Source organism: Nothobranchius furzeri, chromosome 17 (assembly GCF_043380555.1).
Source record: "Nothobranchius furzeri strain GRZ-AD chromosome 17, NfurGRZ-RIMD1, whole genome shotgun sequence".
Taxonomy (NCBI): Eukaryota; Metazoa; Chordata; class Actinopteri; order Cyprinodontiformes; family Nothobranchiidae; genus Nothobranchius; species Nothobranchius furzeri.
This window is the reverse complement of record NC_091757.1, coordinates 37,013,175-37,030,262: the sequence shown is the minus strand read 5'-3', so window position 1 is coordinate 37,030,262 and position 17,088 is coordinate 37,013,175. Positions and strand designations below refer to the sequence as shown.

Sequence of the window (17,088 nt, the reverse complement as noted above, 5' to 3'; positions counted from 1 at the left end):
TTAGATTGATTAAATCAATGTATTGAAAGGTTCTATTTTTAAAGATTTAATAAAGTTACTAATCTACCAGGCTTTATTATTATTTATTCATTATTAATATGTCACAGTGTGATAGTGTTGTTCTTATTTGTTTGCATGTTTTACTTGTTTTTATTCTAATGTGCATGTCATTTACCATCCATTTGGCTAGGCACTATCCTAAGACCAGTAATGGTTTAACAACTCTAAACCATTTATTGTTTTGTGTACAGCACCCTGCATACTCAGGCCTATATGGTGTTTTATAAATAAAAGTTGAGCCATACCTTTCGGGATGCTGTAGTCAGCATAGAGACCGCTCCTCAGCTCACAAAGCATTTGACTTACTTTTGTTCTGCGTGGTGGTATTGTTTCAAAAAGCTCATTCCAACCAAGAGCTATTTAGGTGAACAACATCCTTTGGTTCATCAACCCTGAAAAACTGCCTCATTGTCATTAAGAGTTGATTTTACTTCAGATTATTTTTACAAATTTATACTACTTATCACGTCATTGTTCAATTTTCCAAGCAACTAGATAATGGAAATAACTTTTAAAATGCCTGTAAATTGTTGCCCGATTAATATTTCCTATTTCCAAAATACAGATTTCTTATTATCAGTAAAATAATGATAATTTTAATAAAAGTTTGTGGTAATTTAATAATAGTTCTGCTTAATAAAGGTAAAAGGTTAAAGTACAAGCAAATGATGCATGTATTTTTTTACACTCATTTTATGTAAATGTTTATTCTAGAGTGATTTATTTGTTCATATTAAAAGGGGTAAAAGCACTGCGGCACTTCCTCATCCGTGTGCAAAAATACAGGTGTTCAATAAATCCTCAAGAAAAAAGAAACAAAACATAAAATTTGTTCTCAACTCATTTATGAAATAATTTTCATTGAATAAATAGTATTATTCACCATGACAGTTTCATGTGAAATTAGATTTTTAAGTTTTGTCATTTTAGCCACATGTGGGATGACGTTAACAGGCTGAGTCCAAATGCAGCCGTCTTCCTCTGGCTGCCAGTCAGTGAGCTGATTTGAAGCTGCTCTGATCTTTAACTCATGTTTTGTGTGTGTGTGTGTGTGTGTGTGTGTGTGTGTGTGTGTGCGTGCGTGCATGCGTGCGTGCGTGCATGTGTGTGTGTGTGTGTGTGTGAATTAGCCTGTTTTTAACTCGTGTCCATCGGTTCTTCAAAACGTTCCATAGCAGAAATAAAAAACCCTTTACGATCCAAAAAATAATACTTGACCGGCTTTGTACCTGACAATTGTTCATGGAAACGTTTATGAAAAATCTGTTGCGATGTCAAACCTATCTCATCATGTCACAATTCAAAAGTCGTTTTTAGCAAAGCAATATGAGGAATTTTTGGATCAAAACTCATGTTTCCTTAATATTTGATCAAATGTTGCAGCTCTGAAACGACCATCACCCCCTGCAGCTTCTTTCACTAATGTATGACAATGTTGTTGTGGAAGAGGGTGTGTGTGTGTGTGTGTGTGTGTGTGTGTGTGTGTGTGTGTGTGTGTGTGTGTGTGTGTGTGTGTGTGTGTGTGTGTGTGTGTGACATTGAAAACAAGGGTCACAAAAAATGTAACACTAAGGATAGGAAGCAAGGAGAGGTGCTAATGAGGCAGTCTTTCAGGGTTGATGAACCAAAGGATGTTGTTCACCTAAATAGCTCTTGGTTAGAATGAGCTTTTTGAAACAATACCACCATGCAGAACAAAAAGTAAGTCAAATGCTTTGTGAGCTGAGGAGCTGTCTCTATGCCGACTACAGCATCACAAGAGGTATGGCTCAACTTTTATTTATAAAGCACCATATAGGCCTGAATATGCAGGGTGCTGTACAACAAAACAATAAATGGTTTAGAGTCGTTAAACCATTACTGGTCTTAGGATAGTGCATAGCCAAATGGGTGGTAAATGATCAACTAGTTTTTTGTTCACAAACTTCCTGGCACTGTTTAAAAACCCACCACAGAACAAAAAGTAAGTCAAATGCTTTGTGGCTGAGATGGGGTGATTTTGTTGTAAAGTGTAAGGAGAGGTGTGGCTGAATGGTTTAGAGTCGGAGACAAATGCCTGAATGTAACCCTAAAAATCTTTTACTTCTTAGAGAAATGTACTGTGTGTGTGTGTGTGTGTGGGGGGGGGGGGGGATAGGGGTGTGTGCGTGTTTGTGTGTGTGTGTGTAAATCAGTTTACGACATGCATGTGGATCTAAGTTATGTGTCTTATTTCCTTGAGTTTAACTATTCTGCACTTCGTATCTGAGATGTTAAATTACCGGGCTGGTTCTGGAGATTTATGCTTGGCTAATGGTAAGACATTAAAGGTTTGATAAAGAAGGTTTGACCAGAAGTGATAAAATTGGCCTGTATCAGTAGCTGCTGTCATTATGCTTTAATTCAAGTTTCCATAGTATCAAAACTGACTGTATGTGACGTCTTTTAGTACATCTGATCCATCATATACCCTCTGCTCACATCTTTTTTCACAAATGATCTCTTTATGTTTAAATGTTACAACAAATGAATGTAATTTTCAGGAATCTGAGCTTTTAAAAAGGCAAGGAGGGTTGGAGGGATTTGTGTGGCTAACTCAAAGCATTGCAAATCAACAATATACATCTGGATAAAAGAGTCTCACGTGTGAAAGGCTAACACAAAACCGTTATCAAGCATAACTTAAATGATTCATTAAAGGAAACTTCATGCGCCATTACTCCCAGTCATTTTCTTAACATATAGATCTTCACAAAAGAGACTACTGACCATACATGAATCTGAGCTTTTAAAGAGGCAATCAGGGTATGAAAGGGAGGGGCTGTGGGAACTGCGGGGCTAACACAAAACAGTTATCAAGCGTAACTAAAATGATTCACAAAAGGAAACTTCATGTGCCATTACACCCATTAGGCTAAGGCGGGGGGGCCAAGATCAGCCGGCCAACGAACAATAGACCTGTCAATTAAATTTATGCTATGGAAGTGGGGGGGGGGGGGGGGGCAAGGTCATGAGGTCAAAGAACAATAGACCTGTAAGGTCATGAGTTCAAAGAACAATAGACCTGTAAGGTCATGAGTTCAAAGAACAATAGACCTGTCAAAAGTTTGATGAAAGGTGGGTCCTTATATCGCTCTAGTTTCCTCCGTAAGGTGGCCGGGCTCAGCCTTAGAGATAGGGTGAGGAGCTCAGACATTCGGGAGGGACTCAGAGTAGAACCGCTGCTCCTCCGGATCGGAAGGATTCATTTGAGGTGGTTTGGGCATCTGGTGAGGATGCCTCCTGGACTTCTCCCTGGGAAGATGTTTCGGGCATGTCCTGCAGGCAGGAGGCCCCCGGGTCGACCCAGGACACGTTGGAGAGGTTACATCTCCAATCTGGTCCGGGAACGCCTTGGGGTCCTGCCAGAGAAGCTGGTGGAGGTGGCCGGGAAGAGGACGGTCTGGAGCTCCCTAGTTGGGATGGTGCCCCCGCGACCCGGACCCGGATAAGCGGAGGAAGACGAAGACGAAGGTTGCGCTGCTTGCCTTCTTTTAGAACCTATTTAATCTCCTTTTAATAGTGGCACCATCCACCTCGATCGTGCCAAAAATACAACAGTTACTTTAATCTAAAATAGAAAAAGTACATCAACATATTTTGCATTGAAATTTAACCATTATACTGAATGATAAACGGGAGATTACAACTTTCCCAACACTGAAAACAAATACTGGTTAGTTGTATAAGCATGCATGCATGTACGTACCTACGTATGTATATGCATACTGATTATTTACAAATATGTACACAAAAATGCAATTATATAACTAATATCTACTACACTAGTTTAAAAGATGCAAGAACAAAATTTGGGGAACAAACAGCCATGCCCTGCCAGTAATCTGATAAAGGAAGAAATACAGAACACCGAGGTATAGGTCACAGAAGCTCCTAACATGCATGAAGGGTTCTATCCCAGGTCCAGCACCCTGAGTCTGTACACTAGCTCTAAGAATGGAGGTTGAGGACTAGTGAGTGTGAAAGCCACTGTCCAGGATGAAACATCAAAGATCCATAAATACATCAAGGATAAGGCTCGAACAGATGTGCTCAGTGAATGTCTCAGACAATGCGGAACTGAGGAGGAGATACTGGAAATACCATTATGGGAGGACAAACCCCCCCATGGGATGCACCACCAACAGATAACTGAAGTGGTTGATATCAAGAAATCCTAACAATGGCTAGAAAGAGCTGGTCTGAAGGACAGCACAGAGGCACTCATCATGGCTGCACAGGAACAGGCCCTGAACACCAGAGCAACAGAGGCCAAGATCTACCACACCAGACAAGACCCAAGGTGTAGGCTATGCAAAGAGGCCCCTGAGACAATCCACCACATAACTGCAGGGTGTAAGATGCTGGCAGGGAAAGCATACATAGAACCCCACAACCAAGTGGCTGGCATCGTGTACAGAAACATCTGTGCAGGACTGGAAGCCCCAAGGTCAAAGTGGGTAACACCCCCTAAGGTGGTAGAGAACTGAGTGAGCCAAGATCCTGTGGGACTTCCAGATCCAGACGGACACAATAGTGATGGAGAACCAACCGGACATTGTGGTGGTGGGCAAACAACACAGGAAGGTCTTTGTGGTTGATGTGGCAATACCAAGTGATGCAACATCAGGAAAAAGGAACATGAGAAACTAGAGAAGTACCAGGGCCTCAAAGAAGAACTTAAGAAAGCCTGGAGGGTGAAGACATCAGTGGTGCCCATGGTCATTGGGGCGGTAACCACCAAAGCAGATTCCAGGAAGAACATCAGACATCTCAGTCTAGAAAAGTGCAGTTCTAGGAACAGCTAAGATACTGCAGAACCCTCAGGCTCCCAGGTCTCTGGTAGAGGACCTGAGCTTGGAAGGATGAGACCACCCGTGGAGTGTGAGATGGGAATTTTTAAATAAGAAAACAACATCAGCGAGCAAAAGACACAGGTAACGTCAACTTAAGAAACTAACATTTGACTGATTTCAGTCACTGATATCAGGTGACTTTGTAGTTTATAGCTCTAAATAGCTCTATAAATAGAGGCAGTAGAGATAAAATAAATCTCCACCGATACAGAAGGTTTGTTAGATCAAGATTATCTGCAGTCTTGTCCTGACAGATGAACACCGCCCCCTGGTGACACATTGCAGAAAATACACTCCACTGTCAGAACGACCAGGCTAAGATTTTTCTGTTACCTTAAAAACAGTTTTTACACCTAAACTGTGCTAAAAACTTGACAGAATAAACGTTAACAGAATTTAGCCTATAATGTTGTAAAAATAAGATACATAAAAACTACCGAATTTGCTCAATAATGTTAATTTATAGATTTCTAAATGCACAAACTGCTTATATGTTTTATATTATATTTTAGCCTATTCATCCTGAATGAAGATAACACCCACAGAGAAAGTGGCCAGCTCCGGTTTCCTCTGCAGTGGGACGTAACCACGGTTTCCAACTCGGCACGCTCCAAACTTCTCCTGCTGCGCGTTTCTGTCTCATGTCTTTTAAAGTTTTTACAGCGACGCTATACAGGACCTTGTCTGGTGAGTTTCTTTAAAGATAAAATTCAAAGTTTCCTATAATCCTGCAGAGATGTTTTTCTGTATGATTTATTTGTTTGCCAGATTGCGCTAAACCCAACGCGACTATTTTCATGCATCTGTTTAGTTTAAATGTTAAATTATGAACAAAAACTCATTTAATGTAGAGGTGAACTTGAACGACTTCTTTTTATACACAAACTAACAGGGCGTTAGGAGGAGCTTCTCACTTTTCCTGCATTTATTCTCTCTCTTCCTGTCTTTGTTCTTCGTTAACAGGCACACTATCCGGGATCAAGACCAAAACAATCACCTTCTCTGTTGACAATTCCCTTTTCTTTAAGCAGCAGTATGGGGCTGGTGCTGTCTGCTAATCTGCCAGTCATGGATGACCCCTGTGTCTCTGTGTCCAGTGTCACTTCTGCTCTGTGTCTTTTCACCGTCATCCTCATGGCCATCAGGGTCCAGCAGAAGCACAGATTATTTTTCCACAGCCATTCTGACTCACAGTTGGAGTTCCTCTATCCTCCGGGTCCCACACCATGGCCCCTTGTGGGCAATCTGCTCCAGATGGGGGACCAGATGCATCTTTCTCTGACTCGCTTGGGGCATCAGTATGGAGATGTTTTTAAGGTAACAAAAATATTTGATTATTTCTGAGAAATCTATTGATTCGTTTTGTGTAATTTGATGTTTTGTTTCAGATGAGCTTGGGCTCTTTACCAGTTGTTGTTCTCAGTGGGTTCTCCACCATCAGGCAGGCTCTGGTTCGTCAGGGAGAAGACTTTGCTGGACGGCCTGAGCTTTTCACCTTCTCTGCTGTAGCTAATGGGACCAGTATGACCTTCAGTGAGAAGTATGGGCCCACATGGCTGCTTCACAAGAAGCTGTGTAAAAACGCCCTCAGGTCTTTTTCCCAGGCTGAGCCGAGGGCATCCGGGGCCACCTGCCTCCTGGAGGAGCACATTTGTGCCGAGGCTGCAGAGATGGTGGAGATGATTAAAATGCAAGCAGACTGTGAAACAATAGGCGTAGATCCATCAATATCCCTGCTGACCTCTGTGGCAAATGTTGTGTGTGCCCTTTGTTTTGGAAGAAGATACGACCACAACGATGAGGAGTTCCTCACCATCATCAACATCAACAACGAGGTCCTGAAACTCTTTGCAGCAGGAAACTTGGCGGATTTCTTTCCCGTGTTCCGTTACTTTCCGAGTCCCTCTCTGAGAAAACTGGTCCTGTACATTCGCAGAATGAATGGATTCATGGAGCGAAGGATTGAGGAACACATCAACACCTTTGATAAGGTAAAGAATCCTGCAGACAAGACCTCAGATTCAATGGAAAAGTTTGAGATTAACACAAAATTTTGTTTTAAAATCTTTTTGTTACAAGTATTAATTATGTAATTCTCAAAACTTTTATCTTCAGCTCTTCAAAATTAAAGGCCTTTTAGTTTTGGTTACTAGCTTCTGTGGAAATATTGAACTTGTGTTTTTTCTTTGCATTTTCCTTGGATGTTTTGCAGTGTGGAGACAAGAAAAGTTGTGTATAACACAACAAGATTTCACATGACTGCCAACTCCTAAATGATTGTTCCAATATGTTATCAAACCAGTAATCTCACTACCTTGATTAATGGCCCAATTTCACATGACGTTCCATACAGCAATTGCACAATACAAACACAAGACTTTGTAGACTGCACAATCTTGGGGAAGGCGAGTCTGATGGTGTTTTCTTTCTTCCCATTAATTTGCTTCTATTTAATCTGACCTCACAAACATACAGAAGCAAGCCACAAAATAACAAACAAGTACCCTGGAATGGGCTTTTTTTTCTTGTGCAGAGAGGCTAACATGATTGCGTGCACTCCAGTTAAGAATTACCAACCTAGTAGAAGACACACTTCCTACTATAACTGAGCACCGCCTCTTTCCTGATTGATGCTCTTAAATCTTAAACCTAATTAATATAATCAGAAGAAAAACATGTTTTAAGCCAGGGGAGTGACATCACAGCAAAGTTATTAATGTTCTGTGTGTGTGTGTGTGTGTGTGTGTGTGTGTGTGTGTGTGTGTGTGTGTGTGTGTGTGTGTGTGTGTGTGTGTGTGTGTGTGTGTGTGTGTGTGTGTGTGTGATTACAGAACTGTATGCGGGATATTACAGATGCTCTGATTCAACTGTGTGAAGACAGAGAAGAAAGTAAAGAAACGTCTCAGCTCTCCGATTCTCAGATCATTCACACTGTCATAGACATCTTTGGTGCAGGTAAAACTAACTCTGTCTCTTGACTTTTATTGCATGACTATAATACATAATTTCCTACTGGGTAGATTTTATTTCAGTTGTTTTGTTGGTACTCTTTTGAAGGTTTTGACACCATCTTTGCTGGGTTGCAGTGGAGCTTGTTCTACCTCATCAAGTTTCCTGACATCCAGGACAAAATACACCAGGAAATAGGTGCAGATTCCTGCAGTCTTATGGTTTGCTCTGCTCAGTTATATACCGAGTTAGATGTTTGAAAAAACTCAGCTGGAATATTCATTCAGAAGATAAAATAAGAGAACAAGGGGCGTGAGCCTGTCCATTCTCATTTACTGGTTTATTAATCTAAGTAAACCACTAATAAGTGAGTTTGTGTTAGCTGATTTAATGTAAAGAGAGCTCAACTTTAGCTATTTTGCTTTAAATGTGGAATATGTGATCAAATATTTGAAAGTAGTGATGTGACATTCACGAACAAATTGAGTCTTTTGATCGGATTTTGGAAGTGAATGATGAGAGCCAAGTCTTTGCAGAGGACCGTTCACCTTGTCTTTGGCAGAACGCTAACCACCCCCTACCTTCCCGCCACACCCGTGCGCTCTCACAAACATCAGAAGGACACGTCAAACAGTGTGCGTGTGTGTGTGTGTGCTTGGTTGTCCTGTGTGTGTCTGTGTTGCCCTGCGATGGACTAGCAACCTGTCCATGGTTTACCTTGCCTGCTTGCCCAAAAACTGCTAGAGATAGGCACCAGCCCCCCCTGCGACCCTGCGTGGATTTAGAGAGTAAAGAAGGTGGATGGATAGATGAGATGAAAACTTATGTCTTGAATACGTCATTTTATAGCTGCAAAGCAAAAACACAAAGGAAAGAAACTAAGTGAAGGAATCACAAATAAGAATCTGATGAGGCAGCAAAGTCAGACTAACAAATAGACTAGAAAAAACGTGTGCACATAAACAAGTAAGAAGCTGGAACATGGCATAAGGGCACAAGAGTAGGAACTGACTGAAAAACCTGAAGTATAAGTAGAGGGAAAGGTGATTACTAAGTGAGAACAGCTGGGCTGATGAACAGATGCATGAGCAACCCCTCATTTACATCAAGTGCACACGGAGTAAATAAGGGGTGAGGCCTAGTTTACTTCTCCGTTTGGAGACGCACAACACCATTACCTGTGGTCGCAGGGGCTCTCCAACAAGCTGGCAAGGACAGAGTAGACCCCAATTTTCTAACAATCCATCGAAGGCGACGGAGACTGCAAGCCTATGATTGGTCAGGATGTTGCTTCCTTTTAACCCTCTCAGGCTCAAAATAAGTTTTGATAAAAGGATGAACAACTAAGTCCTTCAGGGTTACTTCTGAGTTAAAAAATGCTCATGAAATATGTATGTGGAGTAACCAGGTAGGTAGGTTTTAACGTTGCAAATCTGCAACGCCTGTCTCCAGAGGGTTAACTTTATCAACATCAGCACCATCCCCAGTCAAAAAAATTGAACAAGAGATGAAGATATCTATTGGCAGACACTGAGCAGAAAGTAGAAGTTCTAAGAAAAACATTAACTATGTAAACGTTACATCTGTGACTGAAGAAGCACAAATATACGCTGCAACTTTTTATATGTGTCAGGACGTTATGGGAAACGTGGGTTTGGATGTGGCAACTTCATGACGAGGTGGAGAATGAGAGACAAATTGTAAACACACAGAAGTAAACACACTACACATCCATCCATCCATCCATCCATCCATCCATCCATTTTCAGCCGCTTATCCGATGTCGGGCCAAAGGGAAAGCAGCCTAACCCGAGATGCCCAGACTTCCCTCTGCCCAGCTACCTGGACCAGCTCTTCCGGGGAAATCCCAAGGCGTTCCCTAGCCAGTCAAGAGACACAGTCCCTCCAGCATGTCCTTGGTCTTCCTTTGGGTCTCCTCCCAGTTGGATGTGCCCAGAAAACCTCACCAAGGAGGCATTCATGAGGCATCCTAACTAGATGCCCGAGCCACCTCAACTGGCTCCTCTTGACGTGGAAGAGCAGCAGATTTACTCCGAGCCCCTCCTGGATGACACAGCTTCTCATCCTATCTCTAAGGGAGAGCCCAGCCACCCTGCAGAGAAATCTCATTTCAGCCTCTTTTATCCGCAATCTCGTTCTTTCCATGACTACCCAAAGCTCGTGACCATAGTTGAGAGTAGGAACGCAGATTAACCGGTAAATCGAGAGCTTTGCCTTCTGGCTCAGCTCTCTCTTCACCACGACAGATCGGTACAACGCCCGCAACACTGCAGACGCAGCACCAATCCGCCTGTCGATTTCACTTTCCATTTTTCCCTCACTAGAGAACAAGACCCCGAGACACTTAAACTCCTCCACTTGAGGCAGGACCTCGTCCCTGACCTGGAGAAGGCACTCTACCCTTTTCTGATTTAAGACCATGGTCTCAGATTTAGAGGAGCTGATTCTCACCCCAGCCACTTCACACTTGGCTGCAAACTGCTCTGGCGAAATTTGGAGATCACGTTCTGATGAAGCCAACAGGACCACATCATCTGCAAAAGGCAGAGGCCTGATCCTTAGGCCTTAGGTCACACAAGATGTGACTGCAGTTATGGCAGGATACCCCAGGGAAACGCTACGCCCTCTGTTGTCCTAACAGAGAATTGCTGCAAAACACCCGACACACTTCTCCGTTAATATTGAGTATAAAGCACACACTTGCTGACAAAGAATTATAAATTAGGCATAAGAAGCTGAAGGCAAGGAAAACTTTGGGGACTTTTGAGGGGACACAGGAAGTAAAAATAGAAATGAAAAGGAACTTAACTAAATACTCCTCCTTGAACAGTCACCTTATCGTGGTGGAGGAGTTTGAGTGCCCTAATGATCCTAGGAGCTATGTTGTCTGGGGCACTTTGTGCCCCTGGTAGGGTCTCCCATGACAAATTGGTCTTAGGTGAAGGGTGAGACAAAGAACGGTTCAGAAGATCTTTCATGGATGTAAAAACAAAGAGTCGGAGTACCCGGCCCGGAGGGTTACCGGGGTCCCACCCTGGAGCCAGGCCTGGGGTTGGGGCCCGTGAGTGAGCGCCTGGTGGCCGGGCTTTTGCCCATGGGGCCCGGCCGGGCCCAGCCCGAACCGGATACATGGGCTCATCCAACTGTGGACCCACCACCCGCAGGAGGAACATGAAGGGTCCGGTGCAATGTGGGTTGGGTGGCAGACCGAGGCGGGAGCCTTGGCGGTCTGATCCCCAGACAAGGAAACTGGTTTTTGGGACATGGAACGTCACCTCGCTGGTGGGGAAGGAGTAGGAGCTTGTGGCAGAGGTTGAGCAGTACCAGCTAGATATAGTCGGACTCACCTCGACACATAGTATTGGCTCTGGAACCCAAGTCCATTAGAGGGGTTGAACACTACCCTTTGCTGGAGTTGCTCCGGGTGAGAGGCGGAGGGCTGGGGTTGGCTTTTTGTTAGCCCCAAGACTCTCTTCCGGTGTGTTGGGGTTTACCCCGGGGGACGAGAGGGTAGCTTCCCTACGCCTTTGGGTCGGGGAACGGGTGCTGACTGTTGTTTGTTCTGAACTCGAGTAGTGTTTCGTTATTGGACTTCTGTGCAAGCCACAGTTTGGCCATAACGAACACCATGTTCTAACATAAGGATGCCCATCGGTACACTTAGTACCAGGGCAGCCTAGGCCGCAGGTCGATGATAGACTTTGTAGTCGTATCATCTGACCTGCGGCCGTATGTTTTGGACACCCGAGTGAAGAGAGGAGCGGAGCTGTCAACTGATAACCACCTGGTGGTGAGTTGGATCAGATGGCAGGGGAAGATGCCGCGTAGACCTGGCTGACCCAAATGCATAGTGAGGGTCTGCTGGGAATGCTTGGCAGATGAACCTGTCAAGACGGTCTTCAACTCCCATCTCCGACAGAGCTTTGACCGCATTCTGAGAGCAGTGGGGGACATTGACTCCGAGTAGGCCTGGTTCCACTCTGCGATTGTTGAGGCGGCTGTTGCTAGCTGTGGTCTTAAGGTGGCTGGTGCCATTTGTGGTGGCAACCCCTGTACCGGCTGGTGGACACCAGAGGTTCGGGCAGCCGTCAGGCTGAAGAAGGAGGCCTACAGGGCGTGGCTGGTCTGTGGGTCTCCGGAGGCAGCAGACGGGTACCGGGTAGCCAAGCGGGGTGCTGCAGTGGCAGTTGCCGAGGCAAAATCTCGGGCGTGGAAGGAGTTTGGTGAGGCCATGGAGAAAGACTATCGATTGGTGCCAAAGAGGTTCTGGCAAACTGTCCAGCGCCTCAGGAGAAGGAGGCAGCAACTCGCTCACACTGTTTACAGTGGGAATGGGGAGCTGCTGAAGTCAACTGGGGCTATAGTCGGACGGTGGAAGGAATACTCTGAGGAGCTCCTCAATCCCACCTACGCGCATTCTGAGGAGGATCCAGAGCTGGGAGACCTGGGGATGGACTGTCCAATCTCGGGGGCAGGAGTTGCTGAGGTAGTCAAACAACTAAACAGCGGCGGAGCCCCAGGGGTGGATGAGATTTGTCCTGGGTATCTCAAGGTTATGGATGTGGTAGGGCTGTCGTGGATGACACGTCTCTTCAACATTGCATGGTTATCGGTGGCGGTTCCTGTGGAGTGGCAGACCGGGAGGTGGTCCCCATCTTTAAGAAGGTGACCTGAGGGTGTGTTCCAACTATAGGGGGATCACACTCCTCAGCCTCCCTAGAAAGGTCTACTCCAAGGTACTGGAGAGGGTCTGATCGATAGTTGAATCTCAGATTGAGGAGGAGCAATGTGGCTTTCGTCCTTGTTGTGGAACTGTGGACCAGCTCTATATCCTTGCAAGGGTGATGGAGGGGGCATGGGAGTTTGCCCAACCAATCCACATGTGTTTTTTGGATTTGGAGAAGGCTTATGACCGTGTCCCCGGGGACACCCTGTGGGGGACGCTCCAGGAGTATGGGGTGGGTGGCTTTCTGTTAAGGGCCATTCAGTCCCTTTACCAGAGGAGCGTGAGTTTGGTCCGCATTGCCGGTAGTAAGTCGGACCTGTTCCCGGTGAGGGTTGAATTCCGCCAGGGCTGCCCTTTGTCACCGGTTCTGTTCATTACCTTTATGGACAGAATTTCTAGGCGCAGCCGTGGTGTGGAGTGTGTCGAGTTTGGTGGCAGGAGAATCTTGTCTCTGCTTTTTGCGGATGATGTGGTCCTCTTAGCTTTATCCAGCTCTGACCTTCAGCTATTGCTGGGTAGGTTCGCGGCCGAGTGTGAAGCGGCTGGGATGAGGATCAGCACCTCCAAATCTAAGACCATGGTTCTTGACCGGGAAAGGGTGGCTTGCCAACTCCGGGTTGGGAGAGAGGTCCTACCTCAAGTGGAGGAGTTTAAGTATCTCAGGGTCTTGTTCATGAGTGAGGGTAGGAGGGATCGCGAGATCGACAGGCGGATTGGTTCAGCATCTGCAGTGATGTGGACGCTGAGCCGATCTGTCGTGGTGAAGAGGGAGCTGAGCCAGAAAGCCAGGCTCTTGATTTACCGGTCGATCTACATCCCAATCCTCACCTATGGTCATGAGCTTTGGGTAATGACCGAAAGAACGAGATTGTGAATACAAGCGGCCGAAATGAGTTTCCTCTGTAGGGTGGCCGGGCTCAGCCTTAGAGATAGGGTGAGGAGCTCGGACATTCGGGAGGGACTCGAAGTAGAACCGCTACGTCTCCGGATCGAAAGGAGTCAGTTGAGGTGGTTTGGGCATCTGGTCAGGATGCCTCCTGGACGCCTCCCTAGGGAGGTGTTTCGGGCATGTCCTGTCAGCAGGAGGCCCCTGGGTCGACCCAGAACACGTTGGAGAGGTTACATCTCCAATCTGGTCCGGGAACGCCTTGGAGTTCTGCCGGAGGAGCTGGTGTAGGTGGCTGGGGAGAGGACGTCTGGAGCTCCCTAGTTGGGATGCTGCCCCCGCGACCCGGACCCGGATAAGCGGAGGAAGACGTCGACGACAACTTAACGAAATATAAAAAACTTCAAAAATAACTTAAATTACAGAATTTAAATAAAAAAGAAGCTAACACTTACTCATTCAAATAGCTATATTACTGTTATCTTCTCCCAACAAGTGTTACAAGCAGATAAAAATGTATAAAGTAAAATAAGACTTTATCACATATACTTACCGGGTTTTTGTGTCATCTGTTTTCTGAATATTAGAGAAATGACCTAAATACCCAACAGTGATGGACCTGAGAGTTACAGAAAGAGACGCACAAAGATCTGTCCATTTTGCTGACACCAGACATACTTTTGAAGCAGGCTGACTGAATTGTGTGTGTGTGTGTGTGTGTGTGTGGGGGGGGGGGGGGGTGTTAACTAAGAGGTGACAGAGTGGACGAGAACACGGGGAGGTGAGTGAGTTCAAGAGAAACCCAAAGCACCAGAAGGAAGTGGACATTAGTTTATAAAGGAATGTTTTTTCTGTAGAATTTTGTCTTTTCTTTCCTTTTTATTTCAGATGATCACATGAGCTCAGCCAGACTGCCCCGGTTTTCAGATAATCCCAAGATGCCTTTCACCGAAGCGTTTATCTATGAAGTGTTTCGTCACTCTTCCTACGTTCCTTTCACCATTCCTCACTGGTAAGATGGAGGTTTTATTCACAGCATCAAGGTTTACAGCCTGTTGAAACTTGTTTGTGTTTTCTTCAGCACCACTCGAGACACCATCCTGAATGGATATCTCATTCCCAAGGATACGTGTGTTTTCGTTAACCAATATGGAGCCAATCATGATGTGTACGTCAAGTGGGAAATCTTTTACTTTGGTTCATAAAGTTGTAGCTTTATTGCTCAATCTTTGATGTGTTTTTTCCAGTGATCTTTGGGGAGATCCAGAGAAATTTCGACCTAACCGCTTTTTAGGTGCATCCGGACAGCTCAACAAGGAACTAACAGAGAAGGTCCTGATCTTTGGCTTGGGAAAGAGGCGCTGCCTTGGTGATGGGTTTGCACGTTTGGAGATGTTTGTCTTTCTCACCACATTGCTTCATGGGCTTAAGATTGAAAACGTTCCTGGGCAAGAACTGGATCTCTGCACCGAGTTTGGTCTCACTATGAAGCCACGTCCGTACAGGATCACCATCTCCCCGAGATTTTAGACTTCATGAGAACCCCAACTCCACAGGTCACAGACTGGTGTTTCTGGTTCGGTGAAGAACTGAGAAATAACTAGTATTGTTCTAAACACAGTATTTGTTAAGGTGGCCTGGTTCAGTCAAAGTTCTTCTGTTTGTTCATTCTGAAAGAGTTCCAGCCTCAGTCTCACCTAATTAAAAGTGAATCTAGCTAGAAAACAGCACCTCATTAAAATCTTTATGTGAAATTTGTTATTTACAGATAAACAGACACAGGGAGATCAGAGTCTCACAGAAAACCTTCATGCAAGGTCCAGCCTGGTTATTTTTGTGCCTTTTCAGATCAAAAGCTCAGAGGCTGCACTCTGACATCTAGTCATTCATTTTGCACTGCACAGCAACCACCACCTGAATGTGGGTTAGTCAAACACAGTTGCTCTAAATCAGGGGTGTCAAACTCATTTTAGCTCAGGGGCCACATTGAGGGAAATCTAGTCCCAAGTGGGCCGGACCGGTAAATAAAATAAAAAACTTCAGATTGTTTTCTTTGTTTTAATACAATCAATATAAAACAAGGCTGGAGCCTGAGGACAGTGTAGTATAAGTAAAACACCTGAAGTGTACTTGAAAATTTGAAAAAAAAAAAAAAAGATCAACAAATAAAAAACACATTCCTTAGTGATTCAAAGAGCTTACAGATCACATGGCAAGATCAGTTTCTTGCAGCACTTAAAGTATATTTGACTCATTTTACTTTACATCTTTTAGCTTTCACCAGCACATCAACATCAGAAGTCACATCCTGAGTGGCGACCAACTTCAGGATGTGATTCAAGTTCTTGTGTGAGCCTTGAGCGCAGCTTTGTTTTATTTATACTCATTACAGAGAAAACTTGCTCACAATGATATGTTTATTTTCACTCTACATTGTAAAGTATGAAAATAAAGTTTACACAACCATCTCGCGGGCCGGATTTAACCCGCTTGCGGGCCGGATCCGGCCCGCGGGTCGCATCTTTGACATCCCTGCTCTAAATGATCCTGCTTAGCTTCTCCAGCAGCTCCCTGAGGACAGATGAGTACTGTTCTTAAATAAGGCAGTCCTAGGTCTTTTCCCCAGACACATGGGGCAATGATGCATGGAATAACGCTCCACCTAAATAAGCTAAACCTACAAAAGCCTATTTTTAGTTAGAAAGACCTTGAACAAAGCCACATAGGGAATCTTTACCATAAAAAAATCTATTCAGGACTGTTGAGCTTGGATTTTCTGTAGTCTTCCACCATTGTCTTTTGCTTTTGGCTTCTTAGGTTGTTTCTGATATGAGGAATCAAAGTGGTGATTGTATTCATAAACACATTGAGAGGTTAAATCATTTGTTGGAAATATATATTTGTAGGCTTGTATAACAATAATCTCTGATTGACATTCCTTTTAGTAACATCCAAATTTGTCTAATTAACACAACATTTATTCTTATTTCCATCACATAGAATCAGAGACTCTTGTTTTTATTTGCATGCATGAAGCCATTGTTATGATAAAAACACCGATTGTTATCAGGCACGTTACAGTTGACTTTGTAGCACATTATTTCAAGTGTTTTCAAATTTCAAATAATTGCAGTCTACTCATATTTTTTCTTCACAAAATCTAATTAATATGAAATTGAGTAAAACTTGTTCAAAAATGTCAGAGACATTATGTAATTTACAAAAAACCCATACTGTGGACTTGTATGAATAAATAAATTGCAGTTTTTAACATTTGCATTCATTTTCCTTTGCAAAGTCAGAAATTGTGATTCCTCTGTAACAAAAAGAATAACAGTCAGCCTCACTAGAGGTGTCCTAGGGTCAGTTGGAGATCTCTATTCTAAAAATCCGAGTTAGATTTAATGATTCTTCTTTTCACAAAACACTATAAACAAATCCTAAATGTGCATGTACGTTATCACAGTAAATAATGACTTTCAATAAAGTTTACTATCCAGCACATTTTATGTTTGTCTTATGATGAAAAACGAACTCATAAAATATTTTTTAATCCCCAGCTGTTGAATTTG

General features: G+C 44.0%; 1 protein-coding gene across 1 annotated transcript; it reads left to right on the top strand.

The window, feature by feature from the left end:
• The first annotated feature begins 5,489 nt into the window (after nucleotides 1-5,489).
• cyp1d1 (cytochrome P450, family 1, subfamily D, polypeptide 1) lies at nucleotides 5,490-17,018 on the top strand. The gene is made up of 8 exons (XM_015972233.3): nucleotides 5,490-5,621; nucleotides 5,898-6,251; nucleotides 6,323-6,925; nucleotides 7,766-7,889; nucleotides 7,992-8,081; nucleotides 14,405-14,528; nucleotides 14,598-14,684; nucleotides 14,764-17,018. The coding sequence occupies exons 2-8, from the start codon at nucleotides 5,970-5,972 to the stop codon at nucleotides 15,044-15,046; spliced, it is 1,593 nt and encodes a 530-aa protein (XP_015827719.3). The 5' UTR covers nucleotides 5,490-5,621; nucleotides 5,898-5,969; the 3' UTR covers nucleotides 15,047-17,018.
• The last annotated feature ends 70 nt before the right edge of the window (nucleotides 17,019-17,088 follow it).

Excerpts from the sequence above, each read along its gene's own strand:
- cyp1d1 (XM_015972233.3), top strand. The coding sequence starts at position 5,970 with ATGGGGCTGGTGCTGTCTGCTAATCTGCCAGTCATGGATGACCCCTGT. Across the intron at positions 6,926-7,765 it reads ACATCAACACCTTTGATAAG|AACTGTATGCGGGATATTAC; the intron begins GTAAAGAATCCT and ends GTGTGATTACAG. Across the intron at positions 7,890-7,991 it reads CATAGACATCTTTGGTGCAG|GTTTTGACACCATCTTTGCT; the intron begins GTAAAACTAACT and ends ACTCTTTTGAAG.